The sequence below is a fragment of the Schistocerca piceifrons genome, chromosome 7 (genome assembly GCF_021461385.2).
Source record: "Schistocerca piceifrons isolate TAMUIC-IGC-003096 chromosome 7, iqSchPice1.1, whole genome shotgun sequence".
Classification (NCBI taxonomy): Eukaryota; Metazoa; Arthropoda; class Insecta; order Orthoptera; family Acrididae; genus Schistocerca; species Schistocerca piceifrons.
Window position 1 is genome coordinate 224271699 of NC_060144.1, and position 18214 is coordinate 224289912.

Consider the following 18214-nt stretch of genomic DNA (forward strand, 5'->3'; position numbering starts at 1 on the left):
GTATTTTCACAAATAATCTTCTATTCTTGCCGTCAGTTGCTCTGTCTCCAAGTTCATCACCCACATATAAATGTTCATGATCGTTTCAGCACTAAAAATTCCGATGATAACAGGAGCAGACTTGATTAATGTTACATTTCACATGCACTTATTAATTATTTCCGTGTAGTTCAGGAACAGTGCTAAATGGCAAGAAAAAATATCAAACACCTTATCAGTATATTATAAATTGCATTTCTTCATTATGTTTTCCTCTAGTTACTGATATTTAGTTTCTTTGCAAATATTTCATATTCTGAAATATTGTCACGATACAAATTAAGCAACATTCAAGGGTAGGCTTTGGTCAGCATTCATCTTCCATAATACTTTCCTTCGCATTGCTGAATTTTATTATGTAAGGGGAAACAATTTACATTCTCAATGAGAGTCATTATTATGTATACATAAGTTCTGGGAATACATATTACGCTTTTCCTCTCTTAAGGCGAATTAAATCCACAATTCAAGGCGCTTACGCTTTGGTTACTACACAACAGTACTTCAGAACAATGCGTAACAGGCTTTAAGAATAAAGAGCTATGAAAATGATAATGTAATTGTACGGCGCTGCGTGACGTTCGCTGTCGCTTCTTGTTAGACCTTGGCTTTCGCAGAAAGTCACACGTCGTTCTCGCGTTTGAAACTCGGGTTTCACCTTCAGGTCGTCATTTAGTCACGGTTTGCTGTTTTTTTTTCTTCGTCTTTGAATGCATGCAGGAAATTTTTCGTGACTGTTACTTGGATGGCGCGATGGTGATGACATGCGATAGCCCTCTCCCAAGCGCTGCGCATTCTGCACAATTTACTGGCAGCCATTTACTTACGGTCTGAAAGCTGCGGTGTCCTGTCCGCTGGGAGGCGATTTACATACCGTTGCTCATGCTGTTACTTCACAAAAACCATGGTGGTAGGAGCTGAACGATGATTCAAGCACAGGCATGCATATCTAGATAGCTTGTTTCTAAAACCTCCTTACGTCCAGCGTCGAAGCACCAAACTTTTTAAATTACGTTGAGATCAACAGCGTTATGCCGCCAAAATTTCATCAGCGTTAAAACTTTAAAATAACTTCTTAATATATGCTAAGGCAGTAGCTGCAGCATTGCATAATCATCCATCTTAATTTAAACCAAAGTACAATTTTAGTGTGTGCCATTAGCAGATTGGCAAATGAACCAGAAGCCATTACTCTCAATTTGTTACTTAGTACTAATTTTACCAGATAAAAGTCTTCCTATAAGTTACTGAAATGTGTTAATTACGAAAACGCTTAATTTACAACCATATCTGAATGCATAATTATAACATAAGATAGATAATTTCGTAAATCTTTATTTCTGAAATTATATGTATTGCAACTCTCATCTATCAAATCACACATTTTGATGCATCCCTGAAATAATATTTCTGTGCGTTTACTACAAGACATTCAAACATTTCATCTGGCATGTAAGTAGTGTCGTGTACGTAGAGTGTTTTAAGAGGATATGCATACATAGTTAAGAAGTTAAAAATCCTACAAATGTCTGCTCCATTCGCAACGGTTTGCAAGATAAAATTATTTGAAATTTATATAATGGATTTTCAATGCTCACGTCACAGAATGCATTACTAGGATGTATAGAGAATACATTTGTACCAGGATGGAGTTACTGAACGTACCTTACAATCAGTAACACATTACCCCCGTGAAACACGTACTGGGCTTTGGATCTGTTGGGCCAGTGATCTTGTACTAGTTTATCGTCTGTGAGGTCGTTTCTAGCAAGACGTCTACACTCAAATATAGGAGACAACGGACGAATTTCTCACTGATTAAATGAACATGCGCATGTTTATGAATGGTACAGGAACCATATACATTTAGTCATGCAGTATCTTTCTACACGAGGAACAAAATGCACTGGCGTCCATTTTCGAACCTTAGTTCTACTGCGAAACTGGAATGGAAACCGAACTCTCAATGCTTTGTTAATTTACTGGTATCTATATTGTATCAATGCCTGACACTGCGAGCAAAATCACGACGAACGAAGAATATTTTTATGCTTTCATTTCTGAATAGGCTACAACATCACGTCCTAAACTTTAACGCTAGATGCCGTTTCTACGACATCGTGTATGTTTTATCACTCTGTAAATATTAAGAGATAAAATGACGATGACCTACGTTTTGGATCTATTGTCCATGTGTATTCTATGTCGTGTGACAAAACATTTCCAAACTCGCATTATACACGGCATAGGCAGACCAGTGACAGAACGTTCGTATGCCTGAAGATCGATGGATTTGATTACTGGAAGTAACACAGCCACCAGCCCCTTTTTATATGCTTTAGCTGCAACTTCCCTGTGCAAAATAACAATTCTTTTAGCTCCAATATTTCCCGAGTAATGTATTTACGTTCAATTAATAATTCGGTTCAATTACTTTTGTTCTGTAACTTGTAGCTCCTTTTTATATATACACAACTCAAATACGTTTATTCCCTAAAGCAATAATGCAGAGATGTAGTGGCGACGTGACCGAGTTTGTTCCTACCGGAAATTACATGTAAACACGCAAACATACAAGTAATTCGGCCACATGATGAATACTGAGTTACGTCATTGCTTCGGTGAACCTAAAAGGGATTGTGCTACCCCTATAAAGGAGGAAAAAGGAGCTAATAGTTGCATAACTAAAATAAGTACAGCAAAGTAATATTTAAACAAACATATAATACACGGGAAATACTGAATATAAACGAATTTTTACTTTGCTCTTGGCATTCGGTACCTGTACAACACATACTTCCACATTTTCATTGAACATTCTGGCGGCTACACGGGTTACTAATGTATCAGCATTACACATTTACAACAGTTTCATCTCGCTCTTGTAGCTCTTGTACACTACTGGCCATTAAAATTGCTACACCAAGGAGAAATGCAGATGATAAACGGGCATTCGGTGGACAAATATATTATACTAGAACTGACATGTGATTACAGTTTCACGCAATTTGGGTGCATAGATTCTGAGAAATCAGTACCCAGAACAACCACCTCTGGCCGTGATAACGGCCTTGATACACCTGGGCATTGAGGATGGCGTGTACAGGTACAGCTGCCCATGCAGCTTCAACACGATACCACAGTTCATCAGGAGTAGTGACTGGCGTATTGTGACGAGCCAGTTGCTCGGCCACCATTGACCAGACGTTTTCAATTGGTGAGATATCTGGAGAATATACTGGCCAGGGCAGCAGTCGAACATTTTCTGTGTCCAGAAAGCCCCGTACAGGACCTGCAACATGCGGTCGTGCATTATCCTGCTGAAATGTAGGGTTTCACTGGTATCAAATGGAGGGTAGAGCCACGGATCGTAACACATCTGAAATGTAACGTTCACTGTTCACAGTGCCGTCAATGCGAACAAGAGGTGATCCAGACGAGTAACCAATGGCACCCCATACCATCACGCCGGATGATACGCCAGTATGGCGATGACGAATACACGATTCCAATGTGCGTTCACAGCGATGTCGCCAAACACGGATGCGACCATCATGATGCTGTAAACAGAACCTGGATTCATCCGAAAAAATGACGTTTTACCATTCGTGCACCCAGGTTCGTTGTTGAGTACACCATCGCAGGCGCTGCTGTCTGTGATGCAGCGTCAAGGGTAACTGCAGCCATGGTCTCCAAGGTGATAGTCCATGCTCCTGCAAACGTCGCCGAACTCTTCGTGCATATAGTTGTTGTCTTGCAAACGTCGCCATCTGTTGACTCGGGGATCGAGACGTGACTGCACGATCCGTTACAGCCATGCGGATAAAATGCCTGACATCTCGACTGCTAATGATACGAGGCCATTGGGATCCAGCACGGAGTTCCGTATTATCCTCCTGAACCCACCGATTCCTTATTCTGCTAACAGTCATTGGATCTCGACCAACGCGAGCAGCAATGTCGCGATGCGATAAACCCCAATCGCGATAGGCTACAATCCGACCTTTATCAAAGTCGGAAACGTGATGGTACGCATTTGTCCTCCTTACACGAGGCATCACAACAACGTTTCACAAGGCAACGCCAGTCAACTGCTGTTTGTGTATGAGAAATCGGTTGGAAAATTTCCTCGCGTCAGCACGTTGTAGGTGTCGCCACCGGCGCCAACCTTGTGTGAATGCTCTGAAAAGCTAATCATTTGCATATCACAGCATCTTCCTCCTGTCGGTTAAATTTCGCGTCTGTAGCATGTCATCTTCGTGGTGTAGCAATTTTAATGGCCAGTAGTGTAATTTTAAACAAACATATAATACACGGTAAATATGGAATATAAATGAATTTTTACTTTGGTCTTGGCATTCGGTACCTGTACAACACATACATCCACATTTGCATTGAACATTCTGGCTTTTACACGGGTGATTAATGTATCAGCATTTCACATTTACAACGGTTTATCTCGCTCTGGTATTAACCCGTGATCTTTCAATGTAAATCACTTAGATGTGTTACCTAGACAAATGTATTCCCTAAATTTCATTACTCTACATTAATTATTTTTTTGCAGTTATCGCTTTTTCCATCAGTGTAACAACAGTGCAACCTGCAGGCTTGCCCTGGTGTCTGCACGTTCAGGAATGCACTTCAGACGGCGTTTCCATTTTTTTGTCCGTCCCTCTGTGCCTTGCTGAAAACATTACGTCTATGGAGCACTAACAACAGAAAACAAAATATTAAATGTCGACAGTGGAATGATATGTTTAATTTGACACTGTCATATCTGGCCATTCGCTACAATGCTCAGAGCTGCCAAACGTCATTTGGCCCTATAAGCAGATATTACCTGCTGACTACCGCATGTTTCATGAGGCTGTTACAGTCTCTACACGATGGTGAGTGAGGTGTGGCTGTTGACTCCTGGTCGCAAACCAGTTGCGTGACCTAACGGAATGCATAACAACGGGAATGCTGGCAACGTACCTGGATCCTGGCCTTGTAGCCGGAGCCGCCGGAGGTCCTGCGCGTGGGCGGCTCGGGGGCGGCGGTGGGGGCGGGCTGCGGCTGCGCGGCGGCGCTCGACGGCCGGAAGCGGCGCGTGTTGGGGGCGGCGGCCGCCCCCGCGTCGCGGTTCTGCCCGCGGCGCCCCGCCGCCACTGTGCTGGTCTCGTGCACCACCGACACGGTCGACACCTCGGGCCTCGAGTAGCGGCTGTTACCCGACCTGGGGAGCAGCACCAGACACGGCGCACTCAGTGGCGTACACCTAGCGGCACAGTACTCCAGCGTCAAGATTAGCCTAATAGGAAAAATTTATGAGGACGGCACCACTCCTCTGCTTAGAGGTGGCGGTTATCACTGAAACACCAGTTTTCGGCTATACGGTTTTTGCAACGCCAGTTAAAACTGAGCGTCAAAACCACTAAAAATAACCTATTCCAGATAAAAACTATTTTCGGTTTTGGATTATATATATCAAGTGTTGAATTATATAGGCAAAAAATGAAAAAAATCTTAGTGCGTTCACCTTCGCTGCTTTTCCCCAAGAATGTTAAGTCGTGAATGCTGCCAAAAATAAATAAATAAATAAATAGAAAAAAGAAAAAGTCACCAGCATTCTCCTACTGATTCTAGCTTCTTTTTTCTCTGCTCAAAAATTATGTTGTAATTCAGGATAATACCACTATTTGGGAATTACGAACAGTTAGTGGTAAATAAGTGAAACATGGACGATAAATAGTTTAGACAAGAAGAGAATAGAAGCTTTCGAAATATGGTCTCAGGACTAAAGACCACAACAGCAACAACTACTTCTCTGCAAAAAATGCTGAAGATTAGATGGGTAGATCACATAACTAATGATGAGGTATTGAATAGAAATGGGGAGAAGAGGAGTTTGTGGCACAACTTGACGAGAAGAAGGCACCGGTTGGTAGGATATGTTCTGAGGCATCAAGGGATCACAAATTTAGCATTGGACTGCAGCGTGGAGGGTAAAAGTCGTAGAGGAAGACCAAGAGATGAATACACTAAGCAGATTCAGAAGGATATAGGCTGCAGTAGGTACTGGGAGATGAAGCAGCTTGCACAGGATAGAGTAGCATGGAGAGCTGCATCTAACCAGTCTCAGGACTGAAGACCACAACAACAACAACAGTGGTAAATGGTGATAACTGCGACTGAAGAACTCTATTTCCCTCACTTATTTGCCCGTTTTCAAAAGCTACCAGCATATAACTGCGTATTATCTAGACAAAAGCAACAGATTAGCTACTTTCTGTTTTGTACCGTAAACTCAGAAATAATTCAAAATGGTTCAAATGGCTCTGAGCACTACGGGACTTGACATCTGAGGTCAACAGTCCCCTAGAACATAGAACTACTTAGACCTAACTAACCTAAGGACATCAGAAACATCCATGCCCGAGGCAGGATTCGAACCTGCGACGGTAGCGGTCGCGCGGTTCCATACTTACGCACCTAGATCCGCTCGGCCACTTTGGCCGGCTCAGAAATAATTGTTGAGTTTTAGATTTTGTCCTTCACGATGTCCAAAGTTCGTGTGGGTTCTCCGTTCCTAATCTTTTAAAGCAAATGGAACATTGTACTCCACTGACACCTTTCTTTCTTTCTTCCTTTCTTTCGCTTACGCCATAGTCCCGCAGAGATCGCAGGGTCGGCGTGGTTACAACGGATTTGGCAGTGTTAGTGTTAGGGATGGCCGGATGTGTACTTCATTGACATAGCACTTTGTAAAATACTTCCAGACAAGGGATGGTGCCCTTTTGTTATGCAGCTAATGTCCAACGACAACAGCGAGAAACCAACATGTGCACAAACTGGGGAAAATCTCGCACACTGCATGTATACGCGTACCATCCTACAGGTCACGACAATTGCTATCAGGTATGTTCTTCACTCTGCAAATCTCCACCAGTTTTTATGCCATGTGTTTATCAATCCTTCCTGCTGGAATCTCTATTAAAATAGCTCACTTTCTGTAATAACGCATTATTTCAAAGCCATGGAAATCAAAAGAATAAAAGAAACCCGTTTTTTGAAAAAAAGGTTTATACAAAAATCAAAAATTTTAGTACTGCTGCTATTACTAATTAATATTTCGGTTTTTTTACGCGGTTATTAATAAAAAAATAAAAAAAACACGCCTTTAATAACCGAGGCCAAACAAATACCGAAAAATACCGGTTATTCAGAACCAAAATACCGATATTGCTCTTAAATGGTAGGTTTTTCGGAACCCTACCTCTGCTTTGTCCCACGAAAGCATCAAAATGGCGGACACAAACCCCTCGCGGAAATACATAATGCATAAAATACGAGCTGTAACAAGAATTTTACTTATTCTAGTAACATCTAAATCAAACTCTCACTTTCCAAACTAAGCTATACCTAGGACTACACTGTTTGTTCACTCTGTTCAGTATCTGAGAATGAGAGCCCACAGTGACTTGCAACCAGCTTAACACATAATTTTAAAACCTTTACGAAACTTTTTCTCTCCGACACCACTCACAAAATGACGAAAGGAAAAACGTTTATCGCTTACTACACTCTCGCTATTAGTTCAGTAAAACTGAAGCATCAAACATGACATTTTAATTTATTACTTCTTTATTATTGAATCTATGTGCAACACATTTTGCAAACAGTGTTCTCGTATACCACTGAATCCATTTACAAAAATTTATCATTGTACGACACACATTTTAGGAAATATGATGTTATAAATAACTAGCTGCGAACGCTACTGCAGGACGAAATTCGCTAGAGATGCTGGTGAAATATGTGTAAAAATAAGTGTGAAATATGTTAAATATATGTGAAATTTTCATGCTCGATCAAAGCCACAGGTAAAAAGCTACTCTTGTACCCCAGGATCTTTTTCAACCAAACTTGGTGCACATGTTAGTTAATATCTGGAAAGAAATACTATGGGGATAAGAACCAGCAACCTCCTATTGCTGTGGAGGTAACAACGTCGAAAGAGATGGAGGCTGGAGTAGATGAACAGAGGTAGATAGGAGGAGGAGATGGACAGTGAAAAGGGGAGGGGTAAAAAACGGAAAGGGAAGACGAAGACAAGGACAGAGAGAGAGGAGAGGGGAGAGGGGAGAGGAGCAAATGGACAGAAAAAGAGGAGGAGATGGACCGAGAAAGAGGAGGAGATAGATAGAGACAGATGGAGATTCACAAAGGTAGGGGAGAAGAGCAGATGGGAGGGGGGAGGGAGAGTTTGAGACGGACATTGAGGGGATGAGGAGGAGATGGACTTAGAGTGAGGAGATACATGTAAATGGTAGGAGGAACTGGATGGAGGAGGAAGAGGAGATCGATAGAGAAAGGGGGAGGAGCAAATGTACAGAGGGAGAGGGTCGAGTATATGGACCAGAAGGGAGCGAGGGGGAGCTCGACAGATAGTTGGAAAGGAAGACTTGGACTAAGAGACGAGTGGAATAAATACATACCCAAGGCAACGTCAGGTAGTCAGCTAGCCGAATATGGAAGCTTCTTAAATATTATGAGGGACATAAATCCACGTACGGTGACTCTGATGTTGGGATGGTTTCCCTGAATCACTACTCTGGAATGCTGCCGCGATTTATTCTCTAGTTATAGGGACTTCCTTTCTCAATTTTTCCCCAACTGTGTTATTTTAAAAGGCCCTGACGTTCCATTAACATTAAGTGCATCTCGTCCTGCCAATCAGTCCTTAAAGAATGAAGATCTCGATTCTCACCCGGTCTTCCTTTGAATATACAAGAATACGATTCATTAGCTGTATGAGCGAGTTATTTTAATTCCATGATTTTTTCTAAACATTATTGTCCGGTTTTGTTACAGAACATCACATATTTCATTCTCAATACTGTTGCGCTACATAAAGACCCGGGAAATGAACATTAAGCATTTCACTTTGTCAATCTTTTTTCGATTCTTGTACCACGTAATGTGTAAACGAAAACATCGTTTATATCAAGCTTCGAAAAAAGGAATGGGTTATTGACGGATAATGACATATTTCACAAGCGAAGTGCCAGGAAATATGGCTAACGATCATTAATTTTGCGCAGTAGCGCATGAAATGATACCGCGCACCAATTTCATGGTCGTCTGCTTTTGAGTGAACCAAATCTGGAAACACATTTGCTACTTGATGTCAACCGGAAACATTGCACGTTATTTTGATTTTTCAGCGTATTTAGTTCCACGTTCTTGTGTTACAGGCGTCGTCATATTTTTGTGCTGTACAAGGCAAAAGCTATTTTGGCATATTGGGGCATTTTTCTTTCTGTTTGTCCCTACCCATCAGCGTTCTACATTTACGATGGCATTGTAATCCTCTTAATGACGGCATAGTGCTTCGAAGATCACCTGACAGAAGGGATACTGCATATAGAAGGGATTACAAAATGAAAGTAAATGAAAACAAAGCAAGACAGATGAAGTGCAATCGATTAAAATCACGTGATGCAAAAGTAGTAGGCGACTTTGCTACTACAAAGAAAAATAACTGACAATCATTAAAGCAAAGTAAATACAAGATAGAGACGGGGGATGTTAATAAATGCTTATTTTAAAATAAGATGTAGGCCTATATTAACCTCGAAAAAATATTAAGTGTTTGGAAGTCTTGACTGAAAGTGTTGGAATGTGGTGCAGTCTCATAAAAGGTAAACTGTGCAGCCAAGACAAGGGTAGCGGTTTTGCGATGTGGTGCTACAGATGAAAGTTTAATGTTCGATGAGTAGATATGGTAACGAATGAAGAGCTGTTACATCGAATTGGGGATAAGATCTTCAAGGAACAACATGACCATAAGGAATGATAGAATAGTACATCCTGAGGCATCAAGGAATAGTTAAACTGGTAACTAGGGGTGGTAAAAAGGGAGACGGGGAGATTGCAACCAAATTCAAATTGATATTGAGTACACTGGTGATGCAGATTTGAAAAGACTTGTACAGCGCACACTGTGAAGGTGAGCTGCATGAAATCAGCCTTAGAAATGATATTAACAACAACGAAATCGTTGAGTTTATCTGTCTTAGTGTATTATACGTGATACTTCACTTAACAGAACGCAGGGAACGAGACATAACAATCAAGTTGAAATTTCGGAACAGTAGACTACAATTTTAAGGAGTGACACAGAGTGCCGGCCGGAGTGGCCGAACGGTAGTAGGCGCTACAGTCTGGAGCCGCGCGACCGCTGCGGTTGCAGGTTCGAATCCTGCCTCTGGCATGGATGTGTGTGATGTCCTTAGGTTAGTTAGGTTTAAGTAGTTCTAAGTTCTATGGGACTGATGACCTAAGAAGTTAAGTCCCATAGTGCTCAGAGCCATTTGAACCATTTTTTGACACACAGTGTCACTCAGCTGAGAAGAAAATAAGGAAATAACAAGAAGAAAACTGTAGAATTTTCATAGTTATGAAATTTATTTACCCGTGGTAGCCCTCCCTCACGGGATAAAATTCTGCAATGTTCAAAGGCGCATTCCGCATTTTTTTCAACAGTAACTGACCGGGGAAAGAAAAACGTGTTGCATTACTTACTGAACGCCCCTCGTAAATGGCACTGCCGATGGATAAATGGGGACGGCTACACCGTTTCGTTTTTGCTCTCCTAGCGGCGTGCTACGGTAGTAAGGCTACGGTAATGTCACTGTGTGCCAGAACTCCAGTATTTACTTGCAGACGAACAAAACAATAATTAGTAGGTAACTGTATTTTTAGTAGTTATGACAATCTCCTCGTACAGTGTCAGCAGTCTAAGGTCTTGAAGAAACAAGCTCCGAGGCAGCCGGGGTGGCCGTGCGGTTCTAGGCGCTACAGTCTGGAACCGCGCTAACGCTACGGTCTCAGGTTCGAATCCTGCCTCGGGCATGGATGTGTGTGATGTCCTTACGTTAGTTAGGTTTAAGTAGTTCTAAGTTCTAGGGGACTGACGACGTCAGAAGTCCCATAGTGCTCAGAGCCATTTGAACCAAAGAAGCTCCGAAAAGTAGGCTTTCTCCTTCAGTGTGTTCAAACGGCTCTGAGCACCATGGGACTTAACATCTGAGTCATCAGTCCCCTAGAACTTAGAACTACTTAAACCTAACTAACCTAAGGACATCACACACATCCATGCCCGAGAAAGGATTCGAACCTGCGACCATAGCGGTCGCGCGGTTCCAGACTGAAGCGCCTAGAACCGCCCGTCCACACTGGCCGGCTTTCAGTGTGTTCACAATGTTTTATGCAACGCGTACATGCGAAAAGGCATTAATCTACGATTGACTGTACAGTCGCCGTGACGCCTCCTCATCCCTGCAGCGAGTGGCGGAACAAGCCTGGAAGGCCACCTCGTCCGAGGCGCTGACGGGTACGAAATAATAGGTGGCGCCCCGGCCGGCTTGCGCTCGTGCGCTGACGTCACGCGGGCGCGACCCACGCTCGGCCGGCGCTAGCTGGCGCCGGTCCCGGCCGGCCGCCCACCGATTGATTAATGTCCAGCGCGTGCCGGCCGCCCCCGTCATCAATTACTACGCGGGGCTCCAGTTTGTTTATTTAGCTTCCGCGAAGGGCGCGGGCGGGGATATGCGCGCCTACTTGCCACCGGGCGGCAGCTCCGGTGAGCGATCGGATTACGTTACGCTGCCGGCGCGCAAAACGGACCGCGCACGCGTGTAATTGTGCGAAGCCGCCTCAAATGCCGGAGCCGAGTCTCAAACGCCGGGCAGTTCCCCCTACGTATTTGGTGTCCGTTCAGTATCGGGTGGCGAGTAATTTGCCTGGGTGCCTCTCACCGCTGGTAGGCTCACGTAGTCATTAATCTGCATCTGTGTAATGACTGGACGTGCGGAATATCAGTGTATCACCAAAAACTGTAGCGTTACTCGCCTGGCTCGCTAATACAAGTATTTCCATCTGACACCGTTTCGGTAACATGCACACCCGTCAGCACATGATCTTTTGCAACAATTCCAATTCCAAGGACAGCTGGTGTTGACGGACGTGAATATTGTCAAATCATCGGTTAAAAGATCATAGAAGTTATCTTACAGGTATACACCTTGATCAAAACTCAATTTTAGCTTTTTTCTTCCCGACGTGTTTTGCTGAAGTTTCATTATCATCAGTGAGTTTTTACTTTCTGTATATTAAACAGGAGATATGCTGATAATCGGGTCTACTTCCTGACGTTTGTGTCGCTCTGGCACAATATTTCGGCCACGTAACTCGTTACCTTCTTCAGGTGCTACCTGAGACTGTGCCAGAGCGACACAAACATCCGGCAGTAGATCCGATTATTCCACATGTCGAGGTCTCGCCGGGAAAGCCTGAAGAGTTACAGGAGAAATGCTGTTTACTACATGTAAACATAAAAATTTGAGTTTTTAAGACAGTATTTTCAAATCTGAGGAACAAATAAAGTTTTGTGCATGTATCTTGTTACCAAACGCTGTGGATTTCGTGGTTTTGTATGATTGTTTTTACACTGGTCTTCTTTCACATTTTGTCATCTGCACCCATATAGAACTTAATGTAGAAAAGTTATTTACAACTGGGAATGATAACTTTGCGCGTAACGTTAATCATTCTGTGTCGAAGATATTTTGTTTGTGTATATGTGTGTTTCGCAACTGCTTCACTTCCCTTTTTTTATTTCCCTATTATCGTCTCTGGGAAAACAGCACTAGATATTATGCGGGCAATATATCGTGGTAGTTGTAGATGGGGAGTATTTTGAACTGTAGTTGTGTAAGATAGCGGTGAAGATCGGACCAGAACTGTCATTTCCAACCACAGCAAACTGTAGCCACTACAAATGCTTTGTGTACTCCAACTTGCTTTGTGTTGTGGAATTTTTTTTATAGAAATGAATGAAAAGATAAAGGGATTTGAATGCGACTCTCAACACAATAAAAGAAATCAACGACCCCTATTGCCGTTATGTCAGTTCTTTTTCGTGGAAGCTTAGGGCGTCGACTTAGGATAGCAGCCCTTCGATTGGGAGGAGGAGCTTTTGTTTACTGTCGCGGCCGACTACCAGGATGAACGGTCCGCATCATAACCTCCACTGTCGCTGGTGACAAACTATGAAAATGAAAACATAATGGCTGACAGCTGAGCAGTTGAATGTGTTCTGGGAGGCAGTTTATAATCTTTGTGAGATTAACTGCCATTTTGTGTGAGTGAATGAGACAAAGAAGGAGGAGAAAGGGAGGGAGGGAGGGAGGGAGAGAGAGAGAGAGAGAGAGAGAGAGAGAAAGTGTGCAAGTGTGTGTGTGTGTGTGTGTGTGTGTGTGTGTGTGTGTGCGTGCGTGCTTGTGCGTTCGTATCCATATCAGAGAGAGAGAGAGAGAGAGAGATTGTGTGAAGGAGTAGATGAAAGAAATTAAAAAAGAATATATAAATAAACAAAACTACCACCCACCTGCCTACTCTGTCTGTCTCTGTCTCTGTCTCTCTCTCTCTCTCTCTCTCTCACTCTCTCACTCACTCACACACACACAAACACACACACACACACACACACACACACACACTTCGACACAGAATTATTTAACGTTAGGCCTAACCATAAAATTTCCCCGTCGTAAAATTTCGAAGTAAGTAATTTTTATTCATTAAGTTCTATCTGGCTGCAGAAGACAAACAGTGAATGAAAACAAATGCAAAAACGAACGTAAAAGAAGAACAGGAAAACCACAACATCTGGTAACAGGGTACATGTACAAAACCTTGTCTGTTCTTCTAATATTTAAATTCTGTCTTGAAAACTCAAACTGATGTTCATACAAGTACTAAGCAGCATTTTTCCTGCTTAGTAGAATGAAAATCAAAGCTCACTGATCATGTTGAAACTCCAGCGAAACATGTCTGGGAAATAGAAAAAAGATACAATTGTGCTTTGCTAAAGGTGGATAGATCCCAAAACAAATCCATTTGTAAGGCATACACGGACAAAAGAGCTTCATCCTCAAGAAAGATGATTAATAAATCGTGGTTGCATAGTATTAACACGAATCATTTAAGCGAGTGGGGTGGAGAGGCGGGTTGCCGCAATAGAAGTGCTTGCGAGAGGACAGGGTTCAGATCCGCAACCGACTATCGAGAATTAAGTTTCCGTTCTTTCCTTAAATTGCTCCAGGCTTTGAACCGGTACTTCCAAATCATTGAATGATTCATAGCTTGTGCTCCGTCTTTAATGAACTCGATGTCTCTTGCTTCCTTAAGAAAGAATGGAAAAATTGTAGAAGCCGCTGTCAGGGAAGATGAATTTGGGTTCTGGAGAGAAAAGGAACACGCGAAGCCCTAGACGATAGGTTGAAGAAAGAGAAACTTAAGTTTGCAACATTGGTAGATTCTGAGAAACGTTTTGACAAAGTTGGCTGAAGGTTTTGAGGATACCAACTAAAGATATGGGGAATTAAAGTTTATTTATACTTCTACAGAAACAAGACTGCAGTTATAAAAGTCGATGGACGTAAGAAGAAAGCAGTGGTTGTGAGCGATGTGATACAGTGTTGTAGCCTTTCCCGCATGCTATTCAATCTGTACATTGACCTAGCAGTAAAGGAAAACAAGGAGGAATATGAAAATGTATTAAAGTTAAATATCAACATGCAATATAAGTTTAAGTGTACGAATGTCTTTTCAGCGGTTGTTTACCTGGAGTACAACCTTGTACAGAAGTTAATCTTGGAAATAAACGGTTTTTAGGGTAATGCTACAGAACAGCGCTGAAGATTTAGACGAATAGGACGTGTGCAGAACAGGTCAAAACAAGTGAGAAAGCCATAATATTTTATTATCAATCGCAGCTTACACTGTTTGTTCAGTACGAGTACCGGAGACGTCGAGAAGATAGAGAGCCTGCATACAGATAGAGTGGCCATTGGTGAAGTTGCCCATGATTGGTTGATTAGCTTCGGCTCCATTTTTCTGCCAAACGTCTCTCGTGCTTCTTATGTTCGCCGTGCTTTTGAGTTGAATTGAAGTTCAGAGGACTTTTGGAAACGATTAAAAGGTATTTGAATTATTGTGAGACTTGTTATGCGTTGTGCATGCATGTTCGATTTAGTTGTATGTCATTTTTAGTACGTAATTAGCGTTTGCGATCTTAAATATGAGTAGAAATAATGAGGCATTTTGTGATGAAGTCGGTAGGCCTACATGTTTGAAGTAAACACGTTAGTAATTGTACAGTATTGTTTCTGACATCTGTAATTCGTTCTGCAGACGTTCGTAAACGATGTAAGGTTGTGCTGCATTTGGTTGTTCCAATAGAGGCGAAGGTGGATTTCGCATGTTAGCATTTCCACGCAATGAAGAAAGACGAAAGCAGTGGGCAGCCGCAGTCAACAGGGCTGACATAAATCAAACAGGAGCCTTGTGGAAACCAACGAAGTACTCTTACCTATGCGAAGTAAGTCGTTTTTGCTTTTTACTACATATAAAACAACTTGCAATATACATAGTTAAATTTGGAAACAGACGTGTAAATTGGCTGTGTGAAAATTATTATAACACATTATTCTTATAAACATAGAATTAAAATGGGATTTCGCCATATTGTCTTGTGCTTTTAATTCGGTGCGTGTGTACTCCACTACTGGCAATTCAAAAGTCCCGCCCGCAGCTTGGCACAAAAATGGCCGCAGTATCGTCTGGTTGGCCACTCTCGCCCTATACAGGCTCTCTAGAGAAGATGCTCTACAGCGCCAGATCTGCACCTGGTGGCGAAAATTGGAACTAATTTTTTTCCAGCGTAAATCAGTTCCGCATACCCAACAAGTTTCGCTGCCATACGATAATTACAGCCCACACTGGATCTCCGTGAGTAGCTCCACTTTAATTACAACCACCCGGTACCCTCAGTCATACAGTTCGGAGGCCAGCAGAGTTTGTATGTAGATTTGGCCATACCTTTAACCCCTCCTGGCATCCCGCCCTATGGGGGCGTGTCACGCCGCGCACAGTGGCACGCGCATGCCTTCCAGGTGGAGCGCCGGGCACGCACGAGCGGCGCGGACTTCCCGAGCGGCGGCGAAAGGTCAGTGCCGGCAGGCCAGCCCCTGGACAGGACAGCGGAGAACCAGTCCGGCGCGCAATTGCCAGGCGCCTAATGCCGCTCCTGCCCTTTCCGTTTCCTTCTCCCTCCCCCTCCCCCCTTTTTTTACCTTCTTTCTCGCTGCGGCCGCACTGTCCTCCCCCTTCCTCACTGCCCGCCGTTACGCGTGACGAAAAAGTGAAAAATGTAACGGGGAGCGTGAGAGTGCGGGCTCTGGGTCGCTGCCAAGCGGCGCGCCGACAACGGCCGCTGGCCTTGGGCTTGTCTGCCGACCTCAGAGTAATGTTTCGCACGCTTTTGTCTTCACGTGCCTCGACGCGCGACCCGCAGCACCGTCAACGCCCAGCACCAAACGGCTCTCACAGCTCGCTCGACAAGTTACACCAAATGCAACATCTGTCACTAACGCGCAACATTTTTACATCGTATGCATGGCGCCCTATGTGACCTGCTATGATGTAACCTGTATTACTAAACAACTGTTCCGAAACCCCAATACAAAATCAGGTAGCCTGTCTAACGGCTTCCAGAGACAACATCAATTCGCTTTTCAAGACTTCATTATAAACAGTGACCAGATTTAAAATTTAGATTGCTGACATAATCTACGAGGACTACTCTGAAAGTAAGCAACGATCGGTCGCGAAACGGAAACCGCAGTGAAAATCAAAACTGTTTTATTTGCAATAGTTAGTACACCTTCCAGGTACTTCTCTGTATATATACTAAGATGGTATCTGTTCTTTCAGACATGTCCGAAAGAATAGATACCATTGGTGACCATGCAGTTCGTTAGAATGGAATTACAATGAAATGAACACCCTTAGCTGCTTACAGGCGTTGACATACGTCAACGGGGACAGATGAAAATGTGTGCCCCGACCGGTACTCGAAACCAGGATCTCCTGCTTACATGTCAGACGCTCTATCCATCTGAGCCACCGAGGACACAGAGGATAGCGCTATCCTCTGTGTCCTCGGTGGCTCAGATGGATAGAGCGTCTCATTTAATTAATCTAATTCCCGCAGCATCACCCGAATTGATTCGACTACGTTCCATTATCCTCGTTTTGCTTTTGATGATGTTCATCTGATATCCTCCTTTCTCTACATTGTCCTTTCCGTTCTACTGCTCTTCCTTGCTGTCTCTGACAGAATTACAATGTCATGGATTTTAACACCTACTCCATGGATTCTAACACCTACTCCGAACTTTTCTTTCGCTTCCTTTACTGCTTGCTCAATATACAGATTGAATAGCAGCGGGGAGAGGCTACAACCCTGTCTACAACTGCTTCACTTTCATGTTCCTCAACTGTTATAACTGCCATCTGGTTTCTGTACAAATTGTAAATAGCCTTTCGCTCCCTGTATTTTACCCCTGCCACCTTCAGAATTTGAAAGAGAGTATTCCAGTCAACATTGTCAAAAGCTTTCTCTAAGTCTACAAATGCTAGAAACGTAGGTTTGCCTTCCCATAATCTTTCTTCTAAGATAAGTCATAGGATCAGTATTGCCTCACGTGTTCTGATATTTCTATGGAATCCAAACTGATCTTCCCCGAGGTCGGCTTCTACCAGTTTTTCCATTTGTCTGTAAAGAATTCGCGTTAGTATTTTCTAGCTGTGACTTATTAAACTGATAGTTCGGTAATTTTCACATCTGTCAACACCTGCTTTCTTTGGGATTGGAATTATTATATTCTTCTTGAAGTCTGAGGGAATTTCGCCTGTCTCATACATCTTGCTCACCAGATGGTAGAGTTTTGTCAGGACTGGCTCTTCCAAGGCCGTCAGTAGTTCTAATGGAATGTTGTCTACTCCCGGGGCCTTGTTTCGACTTAGGTCTTTCAGTGCTCTGTCAAACTCTTCACGCAGTATCATATCTCCCATTTCATCTTCATCTACATCCTCTTCCATTTCCATAATATTGTCCTCAAGAACATAGACGTATTTAAATGTACGACATGTAGGGTGAGTACGTTGAGGATATCTTTCGGCCTATAAGTCTCTGCCGCTTACTGAATTTCGTTGGCATTCTCCGTAAACGAGAAGCATATGGAATTGTTCTTTGAAGGAATACATCATTCACATTCGC

At 43.0% G+C, this 18214-nt stretch overlaps 1 protein-coding gene across 1 annotated transcript in view; it reads right to left on the minus strand.

The window, feature by feature from the left end:
* LOC124805565 (mucin-3A) overlaps positions 1-18214 on the minus strand; it is a 197052-nt gene that overhangs the window by 77285 nt on the left and 101553 nt on the right. The window contains exon 7 of the mRNA XM_047266131.1: positions 5149-5260. Within this exon, the coding sequence (XP_047122087.1) occupies positions 5149-5260 (112 nt within the window). The remainder of the gene's footprint in view (positions 1-5148; positions 5261-18214) is intronic.